A 10,869-nucleotide genomic window follows, 5' to 3' on the forward strand; every position below is an offset into this window, starting at 1 on the left:
GGACCGAGCTCTTGCATGTGTTGCAGAATCGAGTTAACATGACACTCAGATTTGGCCTGAATTAGCTACTCGTTGTCGTTTAATACGTTTACCTAGCTCTGGCCAAGCTAGTTTACCTGTGTTGTCATTGGTTTAACCTAGAAGGGTAACCTGACGCAACTAATATGTATCCAATTAGCTCTTATGAGCATTATATGATTTTGGACTTTCATATTGAGTACTTTTACAAACATCATTTGTAATAATAAAAGTTATTCGATACGGATTTGTTCCAATGAAGTGTAATAAGTTATGAATTTTGAATATTCTTATGTTTAAACGCTATTGACTTTGAATTTCTGAATCATATTGAAACAAGGTTGAAGTTCAATTGATTATAGGCTCATAGATACTTAATGAACAAAGTAAGTAGTGTGTTAATTTTGTGAAAGCTTACAAGTATTTCTTAAACTTACTTTGGATATTATTTCTCAGTAAATCTTGAACTATTGGATTGTGTTGGTTCGATCAGCGGAGCATACATTTTCATATTTTTTCGGTATTTTTTGAAGTCTCAATCTATGGTTAATCATGGCACATAAATAGGGTGCTTGTTTTGTAAGAATATGGACATTTTTTGGTACCTTGTGTAGTAATGGATCTTTATACAAGTTTAGTGCTAATAACTATATTGCAAATTTATTCTTTTGGTCAAATATGGAATAGCTCATATTGATTTGGTATTTATTGCTTAAATGGATAAATTGATGAATGAACCTTTGATAGATGAATGTGCTTTTGTTTAGCTGTTTGAATTGTGGTGTCAATGATGACACATTTGTTAGGCACATAGAGGATGAATGTTTTGGCATATTTTAGGCTTGTTAAATGTGTTTTTAAGGTAAGGAATTGGTTAGTTTTGGTAAGTTTTGGATAAAAGTGTGCCTTGTTTTGAAAACTTTTAAAGGTACACACGACTTAGGACATAGGATGTTACATGGCCGTGTGTCACACACGACCTACTCACATAGTTGTGTGCTTTATTTGTTTCAGTACAAGTTGGTCCACACGGGCACAGAGAGTTACACGGCTTGGCGACACCACCGTGTGACCTTGAGCCACATGGCCTGAAAACGCAGTCGTGTGACCTTATTTAGCACGGGCATAGTTAGTTACACGGTTTGTGTACACGGACATGTGAAATAGCCACACGGGCATGTGAAGTAGCGACATGTCCATGTTCTAATCCACAGGGTTTGGGCTTAGTCACACGGCATAGCCACACAGCCGTGTGACCTCTATTTTCAAAGATTTTCAAATTTTCCATAATTTTTTATTTTGCTTCAAAATGACCCTTGATTGTTTTCAAATTCTTTTTAGGGCTCCGTAGGCTCAATTTAAGGTCCATAAATATATTTTTACCTTGATTTATATGACTTATTGAATGATATAAGATAACCTGAATAATCGTTTCTATTTGCATTTAAATAATCTAAATGGTACTGTAATACTCTGTAACTCTAATCCAGCGACGAAGACGGGTTAGGGATGTTACAGTATCTGTATGTTCAAATAGAGTATTCGTGATGATAATCTGTCAGTTTAGAATATGGGCGTATTCGTAGTTATGAAAGATATAAGTGTTCGTTGGTTTGATTTCGTTGTGCTATGTAAAGTTGAAAGTTGAGTTATTTGGTATCCGCTATATATGAATAGAATCATGTCTTGTTCTAGGATTTTATGGAATCTAAGCTATTTTTCATCTAGGGTGTTCTTATGTTTTGTAACAAAAGTGTTTGGAATCCTTCTAAATGATCTGGTTAGTTCAAAATCAACTTAAGCATATGTTGGGCTTTTAAGTTGGATATGACTTGTTTGGTAGACTGATAGTATCAAACTCAGCATGAGAATATGCCAAAATGTGAGCTCAGATAGTAAGTATTCGCCAATGAATCGTATTTGTGAACGACCATTCTAGGAAAAATGTTAAGTGGTTGTGTGAAAAAGAAGTCTGTAGGACGTGGGTCTATATAAATATTCTTTTGAAAAGTACCTTTGTTGTTCTAAGAGAGAAGATAACAAAATATTGTCTGGTAAGATCTGAATTCAGCCAAGTAGTGAAATGGAAGTTGTTACGTTAAACATGGTAGTTGGCATATTCGTGCAATATCAATATTTTGAAAATGTTCGCCCGAAACAGAAATGATATGTTAAGTATGGAAGCTGGAATACAGGCATTCATCTGATTTTATAGAAGTATCTACCAAGGTATTCTATACTAAAGCTCACTAAGTTCTCCTGAACTTACAAATGCTTAATCTTGTTTCATGTATTGCTATGTAAATGAATGCACCATGAGGGACAAGCAAGGAGTACACCACAGAAATGACAAGCTGGATTATTTTGCATACAAGGAACACCTTAGAAGTAGGGAGTATAGTAAATCTTGCTTTAAAGAGTGTTTTTAATTGAACTTTATAATGTTGTAAACTATTTCAAACGTCCATGCAATTACTTGATATTTTCTTTTCATAAAGAAGAATGGAATGAAATAATATGAGCTATATTGAAAAAGAATTACATGCAAATTGTTTACAAATTTTGATAAGTTTTTTTGTGTAGTAATACCTGAGATCCGAACTTGGTGAATCGGGTCGGGTTTAGGATGTTACACATTTAATTTCAAGAACATAAAAAATTATCAATGGAAATTTTCAAAATATTTAATATTTTTACAAATTAGTCCATAGGTTAGCTAGATTAAGCTACAACGATATCAAAAACATAAAATTTAGGAAAAATAATTTTAAAAATCATACCATGCAAGGACCAATTTTCTTCAAAGGTTTGAAGCTTTATCCTTTCCTAAAGAATGACATTCGAACGGTGAAGGAAGATGAGAATGAACCATTCTCTTTTCATCCACTTTTGTTCAATTAATTTACTTATTCATTCTTTAATTCTTTTATTAAGAAATTAACATGTGTTTCTAATTAAAATCGCATGTTTAAATCATACAACTTTAACACTAGGGTCTAATAACATTATAGGTCCTTAAAAGAACTTTAATTATGCGTTTTAGCTAATAATAATAAATTGTGATGAAATTTTATGTCTTTTACGATTTAGTTTTTTTAATTAGTTGCTAATTTGGAAAAATACCTATCCAAAATTCAATTTAGCTATACCATAACTCTGTAATATTTGAAAAATATATTTATGAGCTCGGTTTATGAAAATGAGGTCTTAATTTTTCAAAACCACAGACTTTTGATATGCACCACTTGAACCTTGACTAACTAGCCAATTAATAAAATCTATTAAATCGCGATTCACTATTATATTATATTCAAATCATAAATATTAAATAAATATATCTATGGACTTTTTTATCGAAATTGTGGTCCCGAAACCACTGTTTCTGATGTCGTTAAAAACTGACTGTTACAAGGTGTGTGTCACGACTGAGTGTTGTCATGTGTGTGTTGGCGTTTGCCCGATTGTTTATGTGTCTCTCTTGTGTTTTTGTTGTTGATTTTGCTATTTCGATAATGATTAAATTATTCTAATGGTTTCAATTTTGCTAAGTAACCTCAGATCTTATTTGAAAATAGTCCTTGATGTGGTACTGAAAAGTCGATAGTTTGACTCAGTGGGTAACAAAATGGTGTATGGTAGATCTAAACATAGCATAATGCCATTTTTCTGAATCATTTATGTGTAAGAGTATGCCCAAGTAATAACATACTTGATTTATCATGTTTATTAATATAAGGCAATATAAGGCGTTACTATTATTATTTCAGTTTCTTTTACGTGAGTATAAATAAACTATTTTATAATAATGTCCTGAGAATAATATGATTATTCTTAAAAAGTCCTTAGTCAAGTATTATTGTTGACTAGGACAACAATAATGCATTAAGACTAACATGTAGTTGATTGATGATAAAGAGTTGTCATTGATATGGAGTGTCAAAATCAATGTATAAATATGTGTGTTAGAGAACAAACATATTGGACTGACCCGCTATGAGTATGTTTCTTGGATTATTATGTAATTGTCACAACATTACTCATAGTGATTAATATGTATATGATCCTCAGACTTGAGATCATCATTATCCTAACATTGTGAGTTGTATATTTTGATACAGTCAAACATACACTGTAATTGGTTGTTCTATAAAGGCTGATGTTAGATATACCACAATCTATGTAGAGGGATACGGTTGATCAATATAGGATAAATCCCTCCTACATAATAGGAGTAATATCTTAGGCTACTTGATTGAGTGAGGCTAGAAATACATGGCCATACTCAAATAAGTTGATATGAGATGTCATACTTATTTGTATATCATAGTCTACTTAAGATAACAAGGAACATGGGATGGACTATGCAAGTGTGACTATTTCATGACTTGTGTCCAATCCAGAGATAAATGACTTAAGGATTAATGCATGAAAGGTTAATCGCAAAAAGGTTATGTCGAATCATGATTTCTTGTAACTTAGGTAGCAATGATGTATTGCTAGATCCCACTCATTGTTTGTAACATTAGAATCGTTCTAGTATTACTGCTAACGTTACAAAAACCTACAGGGTCACACCCTATGGTTGAAATGAACGGAATAAAACATAGCTGGTATTGTGTTTGGTTGTCACATGAATTAAATTAATTGGGTAATCAAATATCGAACATATTATATGTACAAGATTGTTGTACACATAATGAGAACATAGTTCTATTAATATATGAATTTGGTTCATATATAAATTTAAATAAATACAGCCATCAAATCCTTTTATAATTAATGTAATTATAATTTTCAATTTAAAACATTATTATATTTATTTATTTTTAATTATGATTATTATGTTCGGATAAAAATTTTATGAATTATGATTCATTACATATATATACTAATTATAAGAAGGTTAGTGTGTGAGAGTTTTAAAAAACCCTATGAAATAAAACCCTGAAATTTTGCTTGTGAAGTCTAGCAGCAGTCAAGCAAAGAATTCTCCAAAACAGTTTTGGGGATTTCTTCCGTTCATTGTCAAACCTTGTGGATTACGTAGAGGTCGGAATCACGAAAGGTTGTGGCTTGGTTCGATAGTAGATTAGAATTCTCGTTGTCGAGGTGTCGCTGTCTACTGAGATTGAAATTACGGTAATTTTGAAACCATTATTTCACCACGATTCGTTCCTCGTACATGGATCCATGGGTTGGATCATCAGAATTATATTTTTATTAATTTTCACTGCGCCATGGGGGTACCGGCATTCCCAACATTATGTTCAATATGCATGTAAAGTATTCCTTGTGTTAATTCTGCAATTTTTATTGATGCATGCTTATTGCTACCACTAAAACTACAAACGATTACTATTCACATGATAATTGCATGATAACACTACTACCATTACTATTTTCTGATTTATGATAGCATGTCATATTGTTGCATTGAGATAGGGAAATTAAAAGTGAAAGTATAGGCTTTAAATGTCGGATCAGTTCACCGATCGAATCAACTATTAAACTAGCACTTCATCTGCATAATATTACTTCGGTGTATAGGGATGGATGAGTTCTGAGAACTCTTACTATGAAGTATAGTGGATGGATGGGTAGGAAACTGTATTGTTATTTATACACACTCTATACTTACTGAAAACTTACCATGAGACTAATAATTTGTTATGCTCTATTTTTTGCAACTTGTATGCTATATTTATTGCTAAAGTACTTACATGTTATTGTGTTAAGACCACACTGAGCTTCATATCTCACTCTTTAGTCTCCCATCTTTGCAGATAAATCGTGAGGTTAGGGTTCAAACTCGACACTCAGAGCACCTCCATCGGATTTATACAAAAGTATTTTAAACTCTATTTTACAAAATCTATTGGTTTTTGCATTTACAAACAGGCTATGGAATGAACTTTATTATTTCATATGGGTGATAATTTTGGGATTTGGCTTTATATGTTTTTGACAAACTTGAATACAGTTAAGGTTTTCAAGATTTTATTTTAAGTTATTTAAAAATAGGACAAATATGAGTTTTCTATTAACTTTGTAACTAAAATTAAATGAATGAGATGATTAAAATAAACTAATGTTTTCATAGAACGGATTAAATTAATACACGATTTTTAAACTAAAACGAAGTTGTTTTCTAAGAAGCAATTTTTTCAGCCTTGACGAAAAGTATCGATACCCTAGCATTTGGTATCAATTTTTTTATCATATGAATTGATTTTCAAAGCAAATCAGAATGCCAAATTGGTATCGATACTTATAAAAGTATCAATATCGATTATCACGTTTTATAAATTTCAAAATTTGACAGAATACCCAAATCATATCGATATCCTTTTTAATGATTTTTTCTAAGAAAATCTAGGATTTTTACAACCTAATCCTTTTTTACTGAATTTGAATGTTTTTATTGGGTCATTTTGGTGGTTAAAATGACATTCATCTTTCGGCCATAACGTCTGGGCCGAGTTAGAGAGGTTACAAACACCTTCCACCCTTGGCCAAGTTGAAGCACTCTGAAGTCATCCTCAGGGAAGGCGAGCAGAAAGGCTAAAAAGAAAGGAAATCTAAGCAACTGAACCTGCCAACTGGCTCTATCTCCAAAGCCGAAGATTCAATTTCACCGCTAACCGTAATCAAAGTTTTGATCTCTCCTAAGACTCTTTCAAGCCGAAAGGAGATATTCTACGAGTCGCCGACCTTGAACCTTCGGAGAATTTTCCCGAAAAAGATCCAAAAGTAACTTCTGGGCGTTTTGATGCTATTACTTAGGCTACTGCTATTCATTTTTTATTGTCAACTTCTAGGATAGACGAAAGATTCTCAAGTAGGTTCAAATCCTACTTGGGGAGCTTCCCTTAACATTACTACTCGGCGAAAGAATAAAAGGGGAATTGATTCTCGTTCTAACGACAGAAGCGGATTCAAGCATTCGTTCCGAGTCGCCAAGAGACAGTCCTTAATATCGTATGAAGCGGTTAAACTCATGTGGCATAACAACTATATATATTTTTTAAGTTTTATGATTTTTTTTTGTGAAAGAAATTACTATCAATCAAACTAAATCACAAGGAATGTATGTAAATAAATACAACCCTTGCTCCTTATTAAAAGCGTTTTTGGCCATTCTATTAGCTTCTATATTTTCTTCCCTAAGAATGTACTCAATTGCTCAATTCCTCACATTATTCAGGATATGATGAATTCGTCTGATTAGAGTCGATCTTGAGAGCATTGGATCCGAAAATATGTAGGGTTGAAAAATGAAAAAGCTTGAGACCGATTTTTCAACTATAAAGAGATTAATTGAAAATAAAAGGTAAACCAAAACGAGGAGGTGGGGGTGGCTTAAAACACAAGTAACACGCCAGCTCACTTAGCCTAGCATCCAACTAAATTTATTGGTTGACACAAAGCAAAAGCAAAAGCCAAAATCTTATTTTTGGTTCATTTTTACTTCTTGTTAAAAAAAGGAGGGGAAGTTAGTTAGGCCGATCTCCAAAAAAGAAAAAACAATCATTTTTTTCTTTTTGGTAATTCAATTGGCTAGCACCACCAAAATAACGAACAAAGAAAGAGAAGAAGACGAAGAAGAATTGCAATGGCATATAGGAGAAGGCATGGAATAAGCAGATCGGCGACGTTCAAGGAAGAGATTGACCACTCATCACCTGCAGCAGCAGCAGCAGCTGTAGCTGGTGACAGCGACTTCAAAACCAAAACATTAACTTCCTCTTATTCTTTCTCTACAACGTCTAAGGTTTTTTCTTTCTCCTTCCTCAAAACCATTTTGATCAGATCAGATCAGATCAGATGGGATACCATGTTCATGATTCCTTTTTCCTTTTTGTCTGATTTCTTTTTACCATCTATCTTGGACCAGACATAGGCACCGTTTTAGAGAAAAAATTACGATTCAAAACAAGATCTATTTTGTAGCATATAAATTACAGTGACATTTTTTTTTTAGGTTTCTTGATTAGAATCATCACCGCATGCTCATTTTTAATCGATTTGTATGTGCCTATATATATATAATGGAACTCTTTTACCCCTATTGTCTAATTCCTTAGAGAGATGCCTAATTGTAGGGCTTCAATACCTCTGAAGATTCAAGAAATGATTCCAAAGGGTTCTGGGGTGTTCTTGCTCGAAAAGCCAAAGCAATTCTCGAGGATGATGATGATTTCTCTCAGGCTCAGCAAATTGAAACTCCTGCCGGAATGGGATCATGGCATATATCGGATGCCTCAAAAACTTCCCAGGTGACTCCTCTTTTTTACATTTTCTTTCTTGGTTGCTATCTTGGTGAGAGGAAAAGGATCTTACACGTTAATTTTACTATCATGTTTCTGCTGATGAAATGCCATTTTAAGTGCTCGGCTTTATTTTCTTATTTATGGATTTATCCGTATATATGTTCAAAATTTACACTTAAGTTTCTTCTCAATAGCAGAACCAACAACCAAGTGAGGTCTTTAGAAGAATCGACAATCCTAGAATTCGAAGGGGCTTGGATAAGCTCAACTCTTCCCTTAATCACATTGGTGACACATTTGAAAAGGCTTTTGAGGTGAGAGCATGTGATCCTCTTCTTTTGGGCTACAATTTTACTATGCTTCTCTCTTATTACATGAGATTCTTTCATTTTCATTTATAAACTTTTATTGTTCATTCTAACCAATACCTTTTACTTTGCATGTAGCTCTTGTATTGGTTTTCACGTACTCTCGATTATTGAACAAATTGGATGCTACACTGTATCTATTTGTACTTGCTCAATTAATGTTATATTTATTTATAAGCTGCAAGTTTTTTTTTTTTTTAATTAAAGATCCAAACATAAGAATTTGGAGGAATGATTAGTCGTCTTTGCAGGAAGGTCGAACAATTGTGGAAGGTAAAACCCAAGAGATTATCCAAGAAACGCGCAATCTTAAAATCAGGCGGAAAGGGAGTAGTCCCGTGGCAGAAAATCAGGTTTCTGGTTTCAATAGCACTTTGCAGCAACCAACACAACTCCAGAATCAAACCAACCATGAAACCCAGCTCAAGGCATCTCGCGACGTAAGGTGGCAGTGTGTCATTGAATCATATAGTGAATGCATTGATTTTTTTTTTCAATTTGAGGGTAAAAACGAGGCTATGAATTCCTCGAAACCACTTCAGGTTACCAGTTAGAGAGGCCTTTGGTCTGCCTGCCACTCACCCATCTGACAAATTTCTTGTCCTGAATTCTTAAAACTGTTACTTCTGTTGCATTTTAGAAATGATAAGTTAATTTCTTTTAGGTTATTCTTATTTTCCATAATATATAGTTCGGTTTGTAAGTAGCATTATGTAAGATGTATGGAAGTTTAAATACAACTTTTGAAATGGTTATGCGTTTATTAGGACAAGTAGATTTTGAGGAAATTAAGATATTTATGTCCGTCCAGTCCGGTGTCTACTGAAATGTATGATTTGGCCCCTTTTTCTTTGCTTCACAGGTTGCAATGGCCACAGCTGCTAAAGCAAAGCTGCTTCTTCGGGAGCTGAAAACTGTTAAAGCAGATTTGGCATTTGCAAAGGAACGATGTGCTCAACTGGAGGAGGAGAATAAGATCCTTCGGGAGTGTCGAGAAAAAGGGGATAATCCTGCAGATGATGATTTGGTACATATATATAACTTTTCTTTGGTGTGTATATATAGTAATTGAGCTGAGTTACTGCAGGAAGGCATGCAGACGAGTAATAGCAATAAATAATTAATTGGTAAAGTGTTACGAATATATGATGGAAATTTAAAATGTGATGTCAGATTCGGGTACAACTGGAGAGTCTGTTGGCAGAAAAGGCACGTTTGGCGCACGAGAATTCAGTATATGCAAGAGAGAACAGGTTTCTAAGGGAAATAGTTGAGTATCACCAACTGAGCATGCAGGATGTAGTGTACTTAGATGAGGGAGCTGAAGAAGTTACAGAGATTGGATATCCAATTAACTTCCCCTATTCGAAAATGCTTTGTGAATCCCCACCCTCACCTTCAGAGGTGGTGGAGGTCAGCCCTTCCTCTTTCCCTTGTACAAGTACAAAGGAGGAAATCTTACATGTCACTAGTCCGAAACAGGAAGCAAATGATGCCTCCAACTCCAACTCACCCTCACCTACTTTGCCCACTTCCCTACCTCCTCATCATGGAAGAGAAACACAGGATGCAAGAACAACGCCGCCACTATCTTCTGTCCAAAGTTAGTTTTTTCTTTTATATTTTATTTCTTATTTGACTTTTGTAACATGGGTTTGATTTGAACTTTTATCAAGGGTTTTTAATCCTGGAAGGGTGCAGTAGGAAGGAGGGCCCTGTATTTATTTATTTATTTATTTCTTTACTCTTTTCTTTTCAAGCCAATGTGTGTAATTGTGCTTCCACGTCTTTTGGTCCCTGATTAAATAAGAAAATTAAATTTGTTTTCGTGTGCACGTTGTAGTTCCACGGATCTTACTTAGCTAACGGCCCATCATTTCTAAATTGAATGACAGAAGAATACTAGCCAAATAAAAGATTCACTTTAAAATGACTACTTAAATACCCCATATCATTAAATATTTTTTCCTGCATTTTTTCTCCATCCTTTCACAAAAATTGCTCTCTTCCTATAGCAAAACCAGTGTGGAACCAAGATGAAGCTTTTGTCCTCTCTGTCTAAAAGCCTGTTTCCTCTGGCCACGGCTTCTATCATCTACTGAATCCATCACTTTTATTGAAAATCTATGAATCTTGATGAAATTATAGCTGTCCAATATTGAAGCACAAAATTAAATGAGGGTATCCACTTATATCGTGTAAAATTAATATAG

At 33.9% G+C, this 10,869-nt stretch overlaps 1 protein-coding gene across 2 annotated transcripts; it reads left to right on the plus strand.

Annotated features, from left to right (window-relative positions):
• The first annotated feature begins 7,449 nt into the window (after positions 1 to 7,449).
• LOC105794038 (uncharacterized) lies at positions 7,450 to 10,491 on the plus strand. Of its 2 annotated transcripts, none has more exons than XM_012623009.2 (6): positions 7,450 to 7,789; positions 8,121 to 8,294; positions 8,483 to 8,602; positions 8,908 to 9,096; positions 9,519 to 9,683; positions 9,830 to 10,491. In XM_012623009.2, the coding sequence occupies exons 1-6, from the start codon at positions 7,631 to 7,633 to the stop codon at positions 10,262 to 10,264; spliced, it is 1,242 nt and encodes a 413-aa protein (XP_012478463.1). In that variant the 5' UTR covers positions 7,450 to 7,630; the 3' UTR covers positions 10,265 to 10,491. The 2 variants fall into 2 exon arrangements, with proteins under 2 accessions (XP_012478463.1, XP_012478464.1); XM_012623010.2 differs by having other exon boundaries at positions 7,451 to 7,789; positions 8,486 to 8,602.
• Positions 10,492 to 10,869: the final 378 nt, after the last annotated feature.

Source organism: Gossypium raimondii, chromosome 3 (assembly GCF_025698545.1).
Source record: "Gossypium raimondii isolate GPD5lz chromosome 3, ASM2569854v1, whole genome shotgun sequence".
In the NCBI taxonomy this organism is placed as follows: domain Eukaryota; kingdom Viridiplantae; phylum Streptophyta; class Magnoliopsida; order Malvales; family Malvaceae; genus Gossypium; species Gossypium raimondii.

Coding starts and splice junctions, on each gene's coding strand:
- LOC105794038 (XM_012623009.2), top strand. CDS start 7,631: ATGGCATATAGGAGAAGGCATGGAATAAGCAGATCGGCGACGTTCAAG. Junction 7,790..8,120: donor CTTTCTCTACAACGTCTAAG/GTTTTTTCTTTC, acceptor GCCTAATTGTAG/GGCTTCAATACCTCTGAAGA. Junction 8,603..8,907: donor CATTTGAAAAGGCTTTTGAG/GTGAGAGCATGT, acceptor TCGTCTTTGCAG/GAAGGTCGAACAATTGTGGA.